The sequence below is a fragment of the Limulus polyphemus genome, unplaced genomic scaffold, assembly GCF_000517525.1.
Source record: "Limulus polyphemus unplaced genomic scaffold, Limulus_polyphemus-2.1.2 Scaffold3325, whole genome shotgun sequence".
NCBI classification, from domain to species: domain Eukaryota; kingdom Metazoa; phylum Arthropoda; class Merostomata; order Xiphosura; family Limulidae; genus Limulus; species Limulus polyphemus.
In genome coordinates this window covers 63,851-84,107 of record NW_013668935.1, presented here as the reverse complement: position 1 = coordinate 84,107, position 20,257 = coordinate 63,851, and the positions used below count along the sequence as shown (strand labels likewise).

The 20,257-nt window shown below is 34.6% G+C and overlaps 1 protein-coding gene across 2 annotated transcripts in view; it reads right to left on the bottom strand.

The window, feature by feature from the left end:
* LOC106469148 overlaps positions 1-20,257 on the bottom strand; it is a 93,323-nt gene that overhangs the window by 11,380 nt on the left and 61,686 nt on the right. For both annotated transcript variants that reach the window (XM_022397577.1, XM_013929613.2), the window contains exons 10-15: positions 19,763-19,926; positions 15,885-15,987; positions 15,086-15,238; positions 5,781-5,880; positions 3,993-4,183; positions 2,963-3,085 (exon numbers count right to left, since the gene is read on the bottom strand). In XM_022397577.1, the coding sequence (XP_022253285.1) occupies positions 2,963-3,085; positions 3,993-4,183; positions 5,781-5,880; positions 15,086-15,238; positions 15,885-15,987; positions 19,763-19,926 (834 nt within the window). The remainder of the gene's footprint in view (positions 1-2,962; positions 3,086-3,992; positions 4,184-5,780; positions 5,881-15,085; positions 15,239-15,884; positions 15,988-19,762; positions 19,927-20,257) is intronic.

Here is a 20,257-nt window from a genome sequence, read left to right as displayed (position 1 = left end):
ATAAATAATATAACTAATAGTTTATATATAATAATATATATATATATATATATATATATATATATATATATATACACACACACACACACATTTTTTTCTTTCAATAGTGTCTCATTCTTAAAATTCTATGGTGATGGAAAACTTTAGCCATAGCTGAGTGTATCACATATAAGACACCTGTAGGAGAATGGACCACATGTCATATGGGTCAGGTATTAAAAAGGGACGGTTTTCCCTGGAAAAATTCAGCCCATAAATTTCTAGGTGATGGAAACTTTAGGCCATAGCTGTAGAGATACAAACCTATTTATTTAAACAGATAAGATTCTTGTTTTTCACACTAGTGAAGAGAAATAACATCTGTAAGGATGAAACATCTAAGAACAAGGATCTATATGACATTATGTCAATATGTAACAGAAGAGAATAAATAAATCAGTAAATACTGTTTATTTCCAGAATTGACACCTGTATCAGATGCTATCCAGGCCCAAATATACAATTTTCTTGTTTACCATTATGTTTCTTACTTTGCATCCAATTCTATTTTTTTATGTGAGCGTCATCTGCAATCAACTCAGGTCTCTGGTTTATCAGTTAAACTGGCACGGACTATTTTGTAATAAAAACTGTTGTTTATGATAAAGTGACAAGATCCATCTTTTTTCATATTTCAAAGTGTTTAATTAAATTGTATTAGCCAATGAAATTGCAATTTGTTTTGTAAAGCCAATTTCATGCTTACTCAAATAAATCACATCATCAATGAAATTTAGAACTTTAGTAGTAATAGAGCCAATAATTAGGTTCCACATTGCTAACCGTGTGGCTTATAAGGCTCATATTCAAGTAATGTTAGTAACACATATTGAAGGAATATAGGTGTATGGTATGAAGTGTGGATATGAGGGAAGATACAAAAACCACATAATACTGGCCTGCTAGTTTAGAAAGTACTTTCAATGACAAAAAGAGATATCATATAAAGATTGTGAGATTTGTAACAAATGACATCACAAATACTGTTATTCCAAATGACATATGCCTGAAAACTGCTCAAGATGACAGTGAAAGTAATAAAAGTGATCCAAGTTATGATCCTCCTACACATTCAATTCCTGATGCACCCTCAGGCAAACCAGACAGCACAAGGATTAAGTGTTAAAAATGGGTCATAATTTGTGATAAAGGTGTTATATGCCCAGTGAGTTGTAACACATGAACCCATGTATTTGTTTTATGTGGCACCATCATCCCTGCTGCAAATATGAAATATCATACCAACCGTAACAGAATGGATATGACCAATCACACTTGCAGCAACAAACCAAATCAGGAGAAATATACTTTCAGAGGTTTCAAAAGTTACCTGATGTTGGGCTGGCCAAGTCTTAGATTAATGATCATTATTTCTGGATTCCATCTTTTAAGAATATCCATGTAACATTTGTGCTCTCTGCTGGGTTATCCACCATAATTCTGTGTAAAATTTTTTGTTTGGAAATTGTTTTTTTGTACAAAGAGAGGAATAGCCTAAGCTCATACTGTTTGGCAAGGGATTTTGTCCCTCTATATTTTGAATTTGGATATATCAGCCTCTGAGAGTTGATATTTAATTATATCACTGTCTTTTATAGTACTTGTTGCCTTACTAGTTTGAGATGATATCTATTACAAAAGTACCAATAATGCATTCCCAAAGAAGAGTAGTGGGGTGTTTCCACACAAAGTGTTCATAACTTGACACACCTATACTAGTCTAGTACTAGCTGTGTCATGTAGAAGGAAGAGTAGTGGGGTGTTTCCACACAAAGTGTTCATAACTTGACACACCTATACTAGTCTAGTACTAGCTGTGTCATGTAGAAGGAAGAGTAGTGGGGTGTTTCCACACAAAGTGTTCATAACTTGACACACCTATACTAGTCTAGTACTAGCTGTGTCATGTAGAAGGAAGAGTAGTGGGGTGTTTCCACACAGTGTATTCATAACTTGACACACCTATACTAGTCTAGTACTAGCTGTGTCATGTAAAAGGAAGAGTAGTGGGGTGTTTCCACACAAAGTGTTCATAACTTGACACACCTATACTAGTCTAGTACTAGCTGTGTCATGTAGGAGGAACAGTGTGTTGAATATAAGATTTCTTAAACTGAAGTTAAAGTTATCTAAATACTCTAATTGTTACATAGAATACACAATTATCTATAACATCTTTTGATGTTTCTAAGTACTTCAAAAAATAAATGTTCATTTCTTAGAAGAAATCCTTTATCTTTACTATGAGATGAAAATTAATATCTGCATGTTGTACATTAAATCTTCCATTTCTCCTCAGCGTGAGAAAATGCTCAACTCAGGGGCAAACAGCTAGCTGAGAACATCACAGCCCATATGTGTTGGTTCTCAACTGTTTCAGGCTCGCATACAAATTGTTATATAATTTTTTACAAATACAAACCCAGGCTTAATTTTAAAGAAAAAGATAAAAACCTATTGACAAAAATTCATATTTTTGAAATTTACCCATTAATGCAAAGGATGTGATTGTTTTTTCTGGCATGATTGAATAATATATGGTACCATTTCTGTCAATTTTAAGGAAAGAAAATACTGGCGAGTCTATGCAAGTAGAGGGTAAGTCTATAACTATAAGCGAGGAGAGTAATATGTATATATACGTGGAAAGCTCAGATAGGGCTTATTATAAATTTTATGATTTTTTAATATTAATTGTGTCATGTACAACCGACTTTAGCTCCACGTACCATCAGTGGTATGTGTACCACAGTTTGAGAATCCCCTCTTTAGAGCTTTGCAAAGACCAGTCCCCAAGCATGCGAGTGGTTCTACATTTGATCCTGTTCACCACACTAATAAGATAATATCATATTTATCAATCATTCTATCTAATAAATACTATATCCAATGTGAACTAACACAAAAACAAACTGTTTCTTACCTCACTTGCTTTGTATCTATACAAAACTTTGTCTTTAATGACAAACCAGTACCGTTTCCAGCCTCTTCGACACCTCTTCTGCAGGTAACCACTAATGGAAGACCCTTGATCATTGGCACAAACCTTGAAAAAATACACACTGTTTGTATAAAAACAGCCTTGGCACAAACATTAAAATAATATGTGCTATTTACATAAAAGTCAGCCTTAGCAAAAACTTTGAAACCAATACATAGTTTGTATAAAACTCAACCTTGTCAAAAACACTAAAAATTATGATTTTCCAAATTATTTGTCAATTACTCTGTCATTCCATTTATACATGTTTGCTAATATATTCATATCCAGGATTATCTGTTGTTATATTTACCTGTCTGCTTCTTCTTTCATCATGTCAATGTTTAGCTGAAGCTATATTTATCATAACTCCAATTGATAATGTTATATATTCACCTGGTTTCTTCGTTCATCCATGTCAACGTTTAGCTGAAGCTATATTTATCATAACTCCAATTGATAATGTTATATATTCACCTGGTTTCTTCGTTCATTCATGTCAACGTTTAGCTGAAGCTATATTTATCATAACTCCAGTTGATAATGTTATATATTCACCTGGTTTCTTCTTTCATCTAAGTCAAAGTTTGACTGAAGCTATATTTATCATAACGCCAGTTGATAATGTTATATATTCACCTGACTCAGATAGAAGAACGGTTAAGAGTTTTAAATCAAATACCATAATAGACAGAAAAAGTTGACTAAATGTATGATGTATTCTAAAACCTGATTATGCAATCTTTCATTTTTATTTTTGATCAAAACCCATGCGAATTAAGTTAAATTTTACTTTTATTATAGATATATGCTTGTATAGAAGCAAAGGATTAATGTTCAGTAAAGTAATATGGAGTTTCCTAACTATACATAAGTTAGGTGTAGTTATACAAGACATTACCACAGTAAGAAGGTTATTGGTTAAGGTCAGACACTCATGGTATAAACTCATCACACAGTGAGTTCTTCTCACCTCTATCAGTACACTTGGTAAAATTCTCTTAACTTTCTTTCCTAAATGCCGTGGGTTGCCTTTAAACTGAGCTTTCAGTGCTGCTACAGACTGTGGAGTGTCAATTTCTGTCTCTCCAGACTCCAAAACTCCTACAGAGTCACCTGTTTCCATGGTAACTGGGCACTCGGCTTGGCCACCTTCAGAGAATTCTGGAAAGTGAAGCAATACTTAAACTCTTATTATGATAAATTAATTCTTCTTGTGTATTTAGATGTTTAGATTTAGCTTATGTAAACTTATTCATGGAAACTGTGGAAAATGCTTTTCCAGGAATTATAAGTGTACAGGAATGTTCCTATTAACAGATAATTTAAAGTTGCTGGAACAAGTCTGATCTCACTACAGAAAAATTTTCTGCCTACAATTCTGTACACATTAGCTATTTCTGGATGTCACCTGGTATTAGGAAAAAATTAACTTTGAATAATGACAAAAAGCTTATCAGTAAAACTAGAATGTATGGTAAACAAGAAACAGTTTTATGTCTAATGAATAAAACAAGGTAGTACACAAATACTACATTGATATAAAGTCAATGCTGCAAAAAGCTGTTATTTAATCTCAGAATAAGTTAAATTTTAAACTGTTTCATTTGATCAGGTTTCAAACTGGCATAACATTCAGTATCATGTCATATTGCTTCAAGTAACCAGATATAAAAGTAGCATAACATTCAGTATCATGTCATATTGCTTCAGGTAACTAGATTTAAAAGTAGCATAACATTCAGTATCATGTCATATTGCTTCAGGTAACCAGCTATACACTGTTTGGTAGTACTTGCAGAACCTAGTGCACTGTTTGAAAGCATTCGCAGAACCTAGTGCACTGTTTGATAGCATTTGCAAAACCTAGTGCACTGTTTGATAGCATTCGCAGAGCCTAGTGCACTGTTTGATAGCATTCACAGAACCTAGTGCATTGTTTGATAGCATTCGCAGAACCTAGTGCACTGTTTGATAGCATTCGTAGAACCTAGTGCACTGGTTGACAGTATTTGCAGAACCTAGTGCACTGGTTGATAGTATTCGCAGAACCTAGTGTACTGTTTGATAACATTCGCAGAACCTAGTGTACTGTTTGATAACATTCGCAGAACTTAGTGTACTGTTTGATAACATTCACAGAACCTAGTACACTATTTGATGGCATTTGCAGAACCTAGTACACTATTTGATAGTATTCGTAGAAACTAGTACACTATTTGATAGTATTCATAGAAACTAGTGCACTGGTTGATAGTATTCGCAGAACCTAGTGCACTGTTTGATAGTATTCGCAGAACCTAGTGTACTGTTTGATAGCTTTCGCAGAACCTAGTACACTATTTGATGGCATTTGCAGAACCTAGTACACTATTTGATAGTATTCGTAGAAACTAGTGCACTGGTTGATAGTATTCGCAGAACCTAGTGCACTGTTTGATAGTATTCGCAGAACCTAGTGTACTGTTTAATAGCATTCACAGAACCTAGTACACTATTTGATGGCATTTGCAGAACCTAGTACACTAGTTGATAGTATTTACAGAACTTAGTACACTATTTGATAGTATTAAATGGGATGATGTACAGCTTTCTGACAGTTTACCAATAGTCAAGTTTTAATATGTTTATTCCTTTCTTGAATAAGCATTTGAAACATTTGTGCAAATGTATAAATAATCCAGAATGTAACTAACTTATAAATTGTATTTTGAAAGGAAATACTTAAATAATTATTGTAATATTATCATGCGAGACATACCCTGTTGAAGTTTTTGGAAACACGAATCACAAACCCTTGCAGGTCTAAGTCCGAGGTAATGAAGTGGTGCACGACTTACTGAACAAGCAGAGCACACAACCTGAAACAAACAAATTATCTTATTAATCACCAGGGGTAAAGAATTAAGTTGAACAAAATATTATTTTGTTGATAAAAATTATAAGCTATAAACAAAGTTGTAAGAAAAGTGCTGACAGAGTTGTAAATAGCTGAAAGGCAATATTTGTATATTTTGAGTTTCTAATTTAACTCTCAAATAACATCTCTTATCATGTAATTAAGATATTGAAAAAATGAAAGTAAAAAATTATGCAAAACAATTAAAAAAATTGATTTCTTCAAGAGATACATTATTATTTCATTAATTAAAAAATAAACAATATGAAAAGAATAATTTGGTCAATAACTATAAATTCATGCTCAAAATTATTATCAAGACTAGTGATAGCTCGTCAAAAATTGATGGGACAAGTACTATCACCCTCCACCCAATGGAATATTCTAACCTCACATTTCATAGCTAACTGAAAGAAATAAGTTTTGAAAAATCAAGCTGGACCAACAAAGAAGCAGAAAAGTGCAGTCAATGCAGTCAAATGTTTGTAAATTTTTTTGTGAGCCAACCAAAATTAAGATCATTCATGAAAGGAATTCATGGCATATTCGTAGGAAAATTATTGGTAACAAGCAGTTTGATTAACAACTTCTAGTATACAGAAAAGACAGTGCATTTTTGTAACACTATGTTCCTACAATGGCTTTTATGTCATCTTGTATAGCAACAAAAGTATATCTTAATATTGTTGTTAGTCTATGTACTGAAAGAATAAACTGAAATGTATAGACAACAAAACTGGAAAAATATTTGTTAATTTCTTAATTTAAAGTTTTCTTTGATTAAAGAGGTTTGTTTTTTTATCAAAAACGTTGGTGATATAACAGAAAATACAATTTAAGTTTAAAATTGAATCAATATTTTTACTTTCATGATATGTTTATGTACTTGGCTCTAGGCTAGGTGATCCCAAACTACGTCTTTACTTCAGGCTTATTATACCAACACTTGTTACACTTATAAGGTTTCAAGGCACCCCATCAGGGCCCACTTGTACCTCCATAATGGGCAGACAGTAATTGAACTATTCTCTCTGGATAAATGTATATTAGCTTTTAGGACTCCTCCTATTTCGAGAAATCAAGCGTGGCGTGATGTGACACACTGGTTTTATACAGGTTAGATAGATAATACTATATTCTTAGCACATTAGACAAGATTTTAAATTTAGTTATGAAGGACTGACTTGTACTGATTACTTTCACAAAACTTTCTCTTTTATAAGCTAGATATCTAAAACTGATATGCTCAAGTTCAGGAAGAGTCACTGACAAACCCTTGAATTTCTAAAATTAATACATTTATTTCTTAATTTGAAATATTCATAATCAATTTTTATGAAATTTCAGTCTACTTTCAGTTTGCAAGACAACCCAATTACATTTATGTTTTAAAAGTCACATTTTACATAAAAAACGATACATAAAGAAAATTTTAAAATATTTATGCAGTGCAATAATGTCCCTGTATAACATCATAAATGAAGAATTAATCTTGCTGTTGTAACATGTTCTATCACTGGGTGGGTTCTTTTGAATATTTGGTAAAAATAATGAGAAGTCCAGTTCACATAATGATAACAAAATAATTTATTTCTTTAATATTATTGGTTATGGTTTACTGGTAGGCTTAACTTTACAAACAAACTTTTGAACAGCAGTTCTAAAAATAATGTAAGCCTAATTAACTAACTGAATCACAGATAAATAGATGAAACAAGTCTTACTGTCAAACTCACTAGTTGACACTGAATTGAATCACAGATGAAACAACTCTTACTGTCAAACTCACTAGCTGACACTGAATTGAATTACAGATGAAACAACTCTTACTGTCTAACTCACTAGTTGACACTGAAGTGAATCACAGATAAAACAACTCTTACTGTCTAACTCACTAGTTGACACTGAAGTGAATCACAGATAAAACAACTCTTACTGTCTAACTCACTAGTTGACACTGAAGTGAATCACAGATAAAACAACTCTTACTGTCTAACTCACTAGTTGACACCTCTCACAAAGAGCTCAGTCAATTACACTGACTACGTGACCCTAAAGTGGCCATCAGAATTTCTATACTATAACTTTTTGTGTGTATCTTCACGAAATTCTTCATGATTTTAGTAAACATTACAAGTCTTTTGTAGACACAAAATCAGGATTTTTAATTAAGTATTTTTACTAAACATTTGTCTGTGAATATATGGAGACTGAGTGCAAAGTGATTTTCATGTTAAGATTAAAAATAGTTTTCTTCAACTGAAAAATTTAAATGTTCTTTTTTTCAGAAAAGCATTTTATCTGTTATTTTTCTACCCTAACTTTATACAGAGTTGATCAATTTGACCAACATCATAACCTCCATAAGAAATTAGGAAATAAATCTAAATTACCTTTTTTTTTTCCCTAGAATAACTGCAGGTTGTAACTGGAAACCACAATTGTTTATAATAAATAGCTAAAAATTTATAACAGTATACATCTGTTTTACATAATTTGATTGTTTTTTTGCCCTGTGAACCATGTCTAACAAATAATCCCACCACACAAGTTGTATATCACTAGTTAAACTTGGAGCTCAGGTTACTGTATCAAATCACGTAACTCATGAGCTGTTTGAGAGCATACCTCATGACAAATTCTTATTATTTTACATTATCTTATCTAATATAACCTTATACAACCTAATAAATTAATAATTTTTTACATTTTAGTTACTTTTATAATAATAAAATATTCACATGAAAAATAAGAAATATAGTACTTAGTTGGGTCTACTACATTTTTGCTGTCAGTTGTCAATGAAACTTAAGCCATTTAAGCATTGGTCTGATTTTTTCTCGCTCCAGTCTTTGATACCTCACTTAATTGTCCTTGGTAATATTTGTCTTGTGACACTCTCCACCTACATCAATGTGTACTCTATTCTGGTACTGTATATAAGCAACTCATTTAGATAATATTGTCACTTTTTCGAGACCGACTCAATTTGCAGCCTCTAACACCAGCTCTTAGTGGGGAGGACAGTCAGGAAAGTGTGAATGGAAGTAAGTATTATTGGAAATACATTTTCAATTTAGGAAAATGATAACTTCCAAAGCATACTTACCTCTGTAGCTAATATCCCAGATTGAGAAGGTGTAGGGGCCAGTGAGGGCATTACCAATACAGAAAACATCTGCATAGATGCTGGGTGTGTCAATAGAAGATTGGCACCCTAGTGGAGGAACCACACTATATCAAGAACAGGTATGCTCTTCACCTGGAACTAAATTCATGTACTGTGGGTGGATTTTTAAATGATATATCATCACTATTCACCAGGCCCCAACTAGATAGCCGAGGTTCCACTGCTCAGGGTTGGAATTATAGGGCCATGGTCCCTATATCCCACGTTGGTAGCTAGGGCAATTGTATCACAATACACACACACACACACATACATACATATATATATGAGTGGACCTCAACCTGTAGTCTTAGAGTGATGTGTCAGAGCCACTGGAATCATGATGAGCTATGAAAATTCATCCTCACTCTCCAACTGTGTAGGCAAAGTAAATTCCAGAATTATGGGGAAGACATGGAACAAACTGTGCTCAAGCAAGCACCCAGGATGGGACCACCCTGAGTTTTGGATTTTCGAGGAGACAATGGACTCTCTTTCATGAACAATGTATTGAAACAATACTCATCAAAAAGAAGGGCCATGTTCGACCCAACACAATAGCCGAGCATCAAATCTGAACCAGTACTACGAGTAGGTTCCCATGTAGGCTGGTGCCTCTCCTACCGACACCTGGGAAAAGCATTAGGACATGGATAGGAGGGCCCCCAACTTTGCCTGCTTCTCCAAGAGTGGAGAAATTCACTATAGCACTCTGGAGGAAAAATCACTGTCCACAACTCAGTTACTGGAAATCGGGTGTGGCAAGGACTCCCTAGCTCCACTAGTAGAATCTGATGGGTAATGCTCATTGGGGAGTCCTGAGTAACAGTTCTCTGGAAACAGGGCAATAGGTGAACCAAGTTCCCTAAATTTTTAAAAGCAAACAGACCACAATTTATTCAAGCCAATGATCAGCAGGGACAAGCAGGATTCCCTTATGCTTTACTCATGATAGTCTATGAGTGGCAGTCCAACATAGTACAGTAATACTACCCAGTCTGCCTCTATATGGTGTCATGGAACACCTCATTTCTACAGAGCCTGTTGCAACCAAGATAAAGTATACTGAACTAGTGGTTGCTGGTGCAGAATTTATTTGATAAAAGCACACCTGCCTGGGCAACACTCGCCAAAGAGTGGGATCCTAAAAGGTAAAGAAGGAACAAGCATAGCAATTAAAATACTCACCCCTCTGTAGAATGTAGTGGAAGTGGTTAAGATAGCTATAGGGGGTAGTGGAACCTCCTAAGATCAAGATACTGCCAGATCATGCAATAATGTGAGATAAAAGTATTGGAGAAGGTCCACATACCAGTCTGCACAATATCATCAAGCAAAGACAGCCAAGAATAAGGGAAATGAATAGATTTTGTTCCCACTTCGCCAATGTAGCTGTAGGTAAATCTTGGGAAACTGAATGGTCCTAATGAATAAAAGATGTCATTGTCTAGCATCTCTAAAGGCATTAGTGTGGGCAACAAAACCTTTAAGACCCTCACTGGACATAATTATGATGAAATATGATCGATCATAGAAGTGAGAAATAGTGATCAGATGAATCAGTGAAAAGGATTTATCCCCTACTTTGGCTGACAGTGTCTTAGGTAAGAAGAACCAATCTGAGGACCTAGGTAGAATGATAAAACAACCTGTGTACAATCAGCACAAACCACTCTGACTGGCGATGTCTGTAGGTCAGCAGCAATGAAAAATAAACCTTTAGGTAAAGGTGATATTTGGAATATGAGACTAACAGGTGTTGAGAAAGGGCATGTAATGTAACCTTAATATACCAGTTAGGTAACTAGAATGGTCATTTGGGACAAAGAACCCACAGTGAATTGAGAAATCCGGAGAGTACTGGGGACTCAAAAGAATTTTTTTATTTTGTCACGGGTATTGAATGGTAATTGATAAGGCTGCCTTATACAGGGTGATTTTGGAAGATGCGAAAAACCTTGTCAAAGTAATATGGTTGGCACTTCTGATCAAAATGGGTTTAACCTCCTATCAATACACCATTACCAAGACGTGTGTAATTTCTTTTGATAAATGTCCATCATGGGACCAAGTAGATACATAGTAACCTTAGAAATTAAACCCTGACACCATGCAAAGAACTGCATAACTTACATGCTTGAAGCAGGAGCTTCTGGATAGCTTCTGTCAGATTTCATGGCTGCCTCCACAGACATGGCCAAAGAGGAAGTGGAAGAGGTGGGTACTACAGAAGCAGAAACCAGGGTGTAGCTGCAAATCCAGTGCTATCAACAAGACCCAACAATAGGTTGGAACAAATCATAATTAGTACTTTGGGTGACATTAATTGGAGGGAAGGCCTGGAGTTGTAATCCCATCCTGACAGAATGCATCCATTGCCAAAGCCCAAAGGTGAGGTACTGGAGATCAAATTGCCAGTAGTTGGGTGTTCCAATGAGTGGCCAACCCCCCAGTCATCAGTGTTTCAAAATGAGAGCCAATACAACAGAACCTTGCAATGCAGTATCTGTTCTGTCAGGAGAATCTGTTTGGGTCGAGACAATTGATCTGCTACTGCAGTCATCACCTGTGGAACATGGCAAGCTAGTAGGGTGATATGAGAGAAGTGGTCCCAAGAAAGGAGGTCCAAGACTTTAAAACAAAGAGCCCTGAACCAAATGCCTCCTTGACAGGAAATTCAAGATATTACCATGGAATTGTCAGTGAGCCTTACAATTTTCCTCTAAATAAGCTCAGACCATGAGGCATTGCCTTTGGAAGAGCAAGAAGGACTAAAACATTGCATAGGGAAGCCTCGTCATCCACGTGTAGACCCTAGAATTCCCGATTGTTGGTATATGCACCCCATCCATAAAATAGAGGCATTCATGAAGAGATGGATCTCTGGACGAGGTGGCAGCAGATGAACCCATATCTTAGTAGCATCCCAACTTAACAATCTTTCAAGATCGAAGAATGATTCTGACTAAGGAAACTGGAGAATCCAGTGAATCAATGTTCATGATTTATGTTTAAAGACCATTGAAAGGATCTCTTGTGCAATCATCCCAAAGGCACGAGGGATTCAAGTGATGCCCACATTCCCAAAAAAGAAAGAACCGTCCATGCAGTGGGAAAAGGAGAGATGGGTAAAAGTCAGGCTTCCTGTTCCATAGCATGGAGCTAGATGGGAGTTAGTTAAGCACGACTGAGATAAGTGATGAAAAACAAATACCCTTACTGATGGCATATTGAATTGGAGCAAGAACAGATGTCTCAGCTCTGAGAATGAAGCTTGTCTTGGTTGTTTCTGAAAGTAGAATCCGGATGTGATGTTCTAACAATTAACAAGGTGGTGGCAGTAGTAACCAGTCTTCTAGAAAATGGTCTGGGCACAGTGCTAGGGAATGGAGGTGACAAGAAAAAGCTTGTACGAATTGGCAGAGTCCATGTGATCCCGATGCTAGTCTGATGGTAAAAACCCTGAACTGCAGCACCTGACCCATGTGCACAAAAATGCCAACAGTGGTGGGATACCACCACTATGGCAATGTGCAGATAGAAGTCAACTACAATGGACTTGAACATCCACAATCCTGGTAAAAAATTCAAACTCAGATTGAGGAATTAGTCACTTGTGAATCTTGGAGAATCAAGGCATTGATACAAATGAGAAAGAATGATGACTGGACACCAATCTCCTGTCTTCTTAGGCCCAACAACCGACTGAAATAAAACCCCAGAAAAACTAGCATGACTGTCTCAATACCCCCAGACCAACAAAACTCTGATAGCTATAGAACTAAATTCCAAAATCAAAGGATTTGTGGGAGACAGAAACCCTATAGATTGGGTAGATAACGGAGGTGAAGATTTGAACTAAATCATTAATCCTGACTCAAGGACCTGTAGGGCCCATGGATCTGTGGTTAAGACTACCACATGTCCAGAAATTCTCAGAGCCGAGACCCCGCAGACCCTGAAGGCATAAAATAATCACTGATGCAGTTGGCAGTATTCTGACTGAGCAGCAGAACCCTTGGATATGGACAGAATCTATTCGGGGTACCAATGTACCAAGGGGCTGATATCAGGGGTCAGGACCCTCAAATAGGGGCAGAACTATGACCCCTGTAGGAGCCAATGAAAGTCAAGACACCAATTACAACAAGGATGAATGGAGAAGCCAACAATTGAACCATTGTGCATGCTAACAATGGTTCCAATGAAGTTGGTGATCCTGAGAATTTCCCAACAAAGTTTAGTGTTAGGAAAACAAAACATTGGATTTTAGAGCTGTAAGTCCATAGACTTATCCCTGTCCCACCAGGGGACACTGATTTATTCAGGTTAACTACAAAGTCTGCCTTAGAACCAATAATTTTGAGGAGAAGTTGTATTATTTGGGAGTCAGAATAGGCTTCCACCTGGCGGTGGTATGCTAAATCACGTAATTCCGACAACCATGGCAGATAAGGCATAACTGTCCCTTCACATAACTGAGAAGTGAACATCACTGCATGAACCACAATGTCCATGGATGGAGAGAAAACTAAATATTCACTCCCAGACCTTTCAGCTGTCAAGTAAGATGCAGACTCAAAAGCAACTGGGGAAAGACCCAAAACATGACACTCTCAATGAACCAAATGAAAAAAACAAATCAGAGACAGCTTATCCCAAAGTGGCCTCCTTGTTTATTCTTTTGAAATACTGTTGTTTGGAACAACATTTAGCCAGGCAAGTTTGTTTTGTTAGAGCAAAGCAGCATTGGGCTACCTGCTGTGTCCACTATAGGGAATTGAACCCCGGATTCCAGCATTGTAAGTCCGTAAACTTACAGGGGACTGAGAAGCCAACAGACAAATAGAAGATGCAGGAAAAAGCGAATCTATATTCTCTCCAGAATGCCAAGGATTACCTTCAATTAGAGCTTCAGAGCTCCTTGGAGGAACACCACTGAAATAAATATATGTTTCCATCTCACTACGAATAAGATCACTGACAGTCTCGACTGAGAGTGACCCCCCCCCCCACCCGATTGTTGTGTGATGCTGGTATCAGAGGTGGGATAGGAGAGACCTAATTTACTTCTGTGCCGGAATCAACTAGGTAACACGGAGAATGCTAAAAGTATCTCTAAACATTCATAGCACAGAGAAACCCATTAATGGTGCTTTGTCAAGAAAAAGTGATAACACTATCTGAATGAGGTGCTTGTACACAGTACTAGGATAAAGGGTGCATCGATATAGGTGGATGGTGTCACAAGACAAATATCCCCAAGAGCAATTAAGCAGGGTATAACAAACTGAAGCAAGCAAGAAAAAATCAAACCAATGCTTAGATGGGCAAAGGAAGAAACCCTAGCAGTCAAGTAATAGCTGTAATGTGAAAGGAGGTAAGTATGTTTTGGAACAGAATATTCTCTGTATAGAAAACAATGTAATATGTCATTTGATAGATTATAACTCTGGTTTTCTATATGTTATAAATAAAATAGTGTAAAACATCATAGAAAGTTATTGGTAATTTATGAAGAAGAGGGTGTAACAGATGGGCACAGCAAATGGGTCTGATTTTCCAGTTTATGGCTCCGTAAACAAATAAGACTGAAAGCTATAAAAATTATGCTTTGCCTTAGTAGTATCTACACTATAATGATTAATTTATGTTAAATTCCATACTTCTCGGAGGAGTGGTAACTAAATTAGAGAAAAGGGAAAATCTAGAGAGCAAATGCCACAATTCTCATACTATGGGAGACTGAGGATGTTTAAAATATTGCCCTATAAAATTATGAACTTATATCTTGTATCATATTAAAATCTGGTTTATTAACAATATTTAGATGCCACGTTTATTCACATAAAATGACAATAAAGTAGTTTAATTAAATTTTGAATGTAACTCTAAAAAGATGTGATATGCACACTTTAACCCACCTGTAATGATAAGGTTAAAATATAGCTTACAACATTAATGCTTAATAAAAAAGTTTCAAAACTGCCATACAAACCTTCCCACAGGCTCGGCAGTGGTGACGACGAAAGGTGACTGTGAACTCACTAGTACACAACTGACACATAGTGACTCTTGCATCAGGTATCCATACTGGTGCTCTCCTTCCAAGGTCAAACGATGAATCTTCAAGTGGCATTACTTCTCCATTCTATATTTATAAATTTATGAAAATTTTACAAATCTGATATATATATATATATATATAAAATCTATACCACAAACTAAGCCCTCTCTTTCATCTAGAACACCAGCTACCTCTGACACTTTTATCTAGACCACCCAACTAGCTCTCAGAGTTTCTTCTAGACCACCCAACCACCCATATAGCTCTCAAACTTTCGTCTAAACCACCCAACTAGTTTTGAAACTTTTATCCAAACCACCCAGCTAGCTCTCAGACTTTCATCTAGACTACTCAGCCTATATTTCTGCCAGAAGGTTTTATTCTAGCCAACATTTCTTCATATCATTTGACTTTAGTATAATTTTACTTATAAAAATTTCAACATATCAATTTTTTCAAATGTTTATGAAAACTTCAGTACAGTTTGTAAATTGTTACAACAAATGTACAGCTTTCAAAAAAACACACAAACACATTTAAACACATCATGGTTGTTTTTTGTATAACTTAATCAAAATATTTTTCCAAATATATTCAATTCATTCAGAAATGAGATTTGTGAGACTCTGTGATTTAATTCTTTTAAATAATAAAATGTCATGTACTAAAACGTTTTTCAGACAAATACCAGAAAACTGGAAAAGGTTTAAAAAGTGGTTATCAAGTTTACCTTTTGATGCAGTCGTACATTCAGAAAAGTGCTACGTTTACAAGCATTTTCTTCAATAGCTTTGTTTAATGTATTTATCCATTCATCTCTTGCTTCTGGAGAGCTATGAACAATTGTAAACTTTGGTTGACAACAGAATCACAAAGTCTATAAATTACCCCCATATGAAAGTTTAAAACTTGCTTTACAGAAAAGATGGTAACAAATGTAATTGTAATAATATTCTACAAAACTTTAGAACTCTTAAAAATAATCCTGACATGGTTATTTAACAAAATAACAACACAGATATACATACTATTACATTAACAGACTTACCCAAGAAAATTGCTGTTAAAACTGATGTATTCTGACATTTTAACATTGTTATACCACAGTTATAACTGATAATTACTGGTGTGTGTTAACATTTGTATAGTGCTAGGTTAAAAACAAACATATAGGCCTTCAAAAATGACAGGGCAAGTACTACCACCCTCACCCAATAGTATACCCTAGCCTCACATGTCATAACTAACTGAAAAAATCAAGTTTTATGAAGTCAAGCTGGACCAACAAAGAGTACAGTCGAGGCAGTCAAATGTCATTAAATTTATTTATGAGCCAATCAAAATTAAGATCATTCATGAAAAGAATTTGTGGCATATTCATAGAATAATTATTGGTAAGAATCAGTTAGATTAATAACTTCCAATACATAGAAAAGCCAGTGCATTTTGGTAATACTAAGTTGAAACAATGGCTTTTATGTAATGTTGCTTAGCAACAAAAGTATAACCTAATATTGTTGTTAAGTCTATGTACTGAAAGAATAAAATGAAATGTATAGACAACAAAACTGGAAAAATATTTGTTAATTTCTTAATTTAGAGTCTCCTTTGATTAAAGAGGTTTGTTTTTTTTATCAAAAACGTTGGTGATATAACAGAAAATACAATTTAAGTTTAAAATTGAATCAATATTTTTACTTTCATGATAAATTTTATGTACGTGGCTCTAAACTAGGTGATCCCGCACTGCGTGTTTACTTTAGGTTTATTATACCAACACTCACTACACTTACAAGGTTTCATGATCCCCTTTCACCCCAGTCACTAAAATCATAATAGGTCTGCCCAGTAATTGAACAATTCTATCTGGATAAATGCATTTTGGCTTTTATGACTCTTTCCAATTCGTAAAATCAAGAGTGACATCACATGATACACATGGCTTTTATATAGGAAATATATATAAATCTGTTTTAACCTAGTAATATACCAGAGTAAACAAACCAGTATCTACTAATTTCAACCAAGCAAGATATCATTATTAACACACCAGTATATACCAGTTTTAACATAGTAATATATCATTATTAACACTCCAGTATATATCAGTTTTAACCCAGCAATATACATTATTAAATCACCAGTATATATCAGTTTTAACACAGCAATATATCATTATTAACATACCAAACACACAACAATCCTACAGTTAACAATCTGGAAAGTCACGTATAAGACACAGACTTTATCCCTACAGATCACACATCATCCTTGAACTGCTGCTAAACATACAAGGCTCCTACAGTTAATAATCTGGAAGGTCATTAGTGAGACACTGAGACTTTAAATAAAAGTCCAGAGACACAGTTTTTTGAGTGGATTATTTTATTTTTTTAACTTTATAACATTTTGACCATTTGAATGATAATTATTAGGTAAACTGTCATTTATTGTATGACACATCAAAAAGTTGCTTAAGGTAAACTGTCATTTATTGTATGACACATCAAAAAGTTGCTTAAGAATTTTGTTCCAATTTAAAAAATTCATAGAGTGACACCTGTGTTTTGATTTAAATTAGGTTTCAGTTCATGAATAATTAACGCTTCTTTTATTTTTCTTCCGTTAATGTTGTTCTCATTACATAATATTTTGATCCTAATATCTATGTTGCATCTGTTTTGCTTCTATAAATGCTGTCACGCTGATACTTGTAGATGCTTCTGTTGTTGGAGTTGTCAGAATAAACCTTTCGTAGATGATCTTTGACTTCAGTGTTTGGTTCTTGAATAAGAATAACTTTGCTCCTTAGATTTTATTGTTTTTATACTTGTTTCCAAATGTTTCTGATATTTTTGGTTACATAGCCATCGCATGATAAGACACAATTTAGTAAGTCAAAGTTTGTGAATTTTGTTTCCTTCATGGAATTTGTCCCTCCCGTTTCCTGTTATTGAGTTTGTTTGTACATTTGGCTAAAGTTCTAGAGACAACATGTTTAAGGAAGTGATATCTTTTAGTAAATGTATCAGATATTGATTCTAGTTCATGCTGCAGATTACTGCTACTACATACGCTAAATGTCGTGTTGTAAATTAATGATAATGTGCCAAATGTTTTGCCGAGTTAAGTGGGCTGGGTCTCACTTTACATAGTTGTTATCATTACCAGATTTTGGTGTTAAAATTGTTAATGTTTCTTTTTACTGCTACGTTCGTGAATTTAAAACATTGTTTTCATTTTCTTCTTCTTCATAATTGAATTTGATGTTAGCATGAATGTTGTTCACATGTTGTAGAAAACACTTTTGATGGCCATTATCTTTAAATCCACAAAATACATCATTGATGTATCCAAGTTAGTGTGTGTGTGTGTGTGTGTGATGACTTTCTATATTGTTAATGAACAATTAGTGTAATTCAGGTGACAGACGGCAGCCCATGCTTAGGCAGTCTCTTTTGTTCATAAGTTTTACTTTGATGGGTAGAACATTTTCAATACAAAGTGGAATAAATCTCTTAAAATTTATGGAGTCAGACTGTAATCTAATTTGTAAGAATTTTTTTCTTATATCATTTCTAAAGCTGGGTTTCTTGTTTCTTCTTTCAGTATCACTGTATACATGCAGTCTACATCAAAACTGTCCATTTGTGATGACTGTTAAGGTTGTTGGGATTTCTTTGGAATTCTGTAACACTTTTAAATTTCTATTTATTTTGTCATGTAATGGTTTAATTAGAAAATCTACGAATTATGCAAACTCATGATTATGGCTACCATAATTGAAAGGATGGGGTGGATATCAATTGGATTTTTGTGAATTTTTGCAGCAAAGAACAAAACAAAGACTATATGCATTGGTGACTCTTAAGTAGTTATACATGTCTTTGGTGATACCATACTTTTTTAAATTTAAAACAAGTTATTCAGTTGCATTCTATAATACTGAGTAACATATCATTTATAGCAGAGACGACTGATATGGGTAATAAAAACTTTAATCAAAATAAAGTTCAAGAACAACGTTTCGACCTTAGGTCATTTTCAGGCTAACAAACTGTCTCTGAGGCACTGCAATGAGGCACTGTTATACAATATACAGGAGTTCATCACAATGGTAATGAAACAATGTTATACAATATACAGGTGTTCATCCCACTAGTAATGAGACAATGTTATACAATATACAGGAGTAATATATGTAATATAACTATCTAATGAAGACTGTTTAGTGGCTACAGTTATCTTACGTAATATAACTATCTAATGTAGATTGTTTAGTGGCTACAGTTATCTTATGTAATAAAACTATCTAATGCAGACTGTTTAGTGGCTACAGTTATCTTATTATGTACCATAACTATCTAATTCAGACTGTTTATTGGCTACAGTTATCTTATTATGTACCATAACTATCTAATTCAGACTGTTTATTGGCTACAGTTATCTTATGTAACATAACTATCTAATGTAGATTGTTTAGTGGCTACAGTTATCTTATTATGTAATATAACTATCTAATGTAGATTGTTTAGTGGCTACAGTTATCTTATTGTCCATTTCCCAATGCAATATTGCATAAGCTACTTATATCTATTACTTTCTTACCAAGCAGCTAGAATAAAAGAACGTGTCACACTTATTATGCTGAATTCATTCTGGTAGTCCTGCTGAATAGGTATTGATACCTTCATTCCAGTCAAGGGAAGTTCATGGTGAACTCGATACAGGTTATACTGAACTTGTGTCATGCACCATAGACTGTCATTGAACTACAGAATACAGGAGAAAAATTACCAACAGAGGACTTTGAATTTATTGCTAAATCTTGAATGAATATTTAGTGGCAGTGTTTTAGAAGTATTTTACAAATACATCATTGTATTTCATCAGTCACATACTTCTATTTCATGAAGTACATTGAAAACTCTAAGAAAATTATTTATGGTTATTATCTTTTTTAAGTTTTTTAAGCATCAAGTCCAAAAATAACTTCTAACAATATCTTTACAAAAGTAACATCCTAGACTTGCTTGACAACAGAGGTCATCCTGTACATCGAATCTCAAGGAAATACATTTAATTTGCTCAAAAATTCCAGGG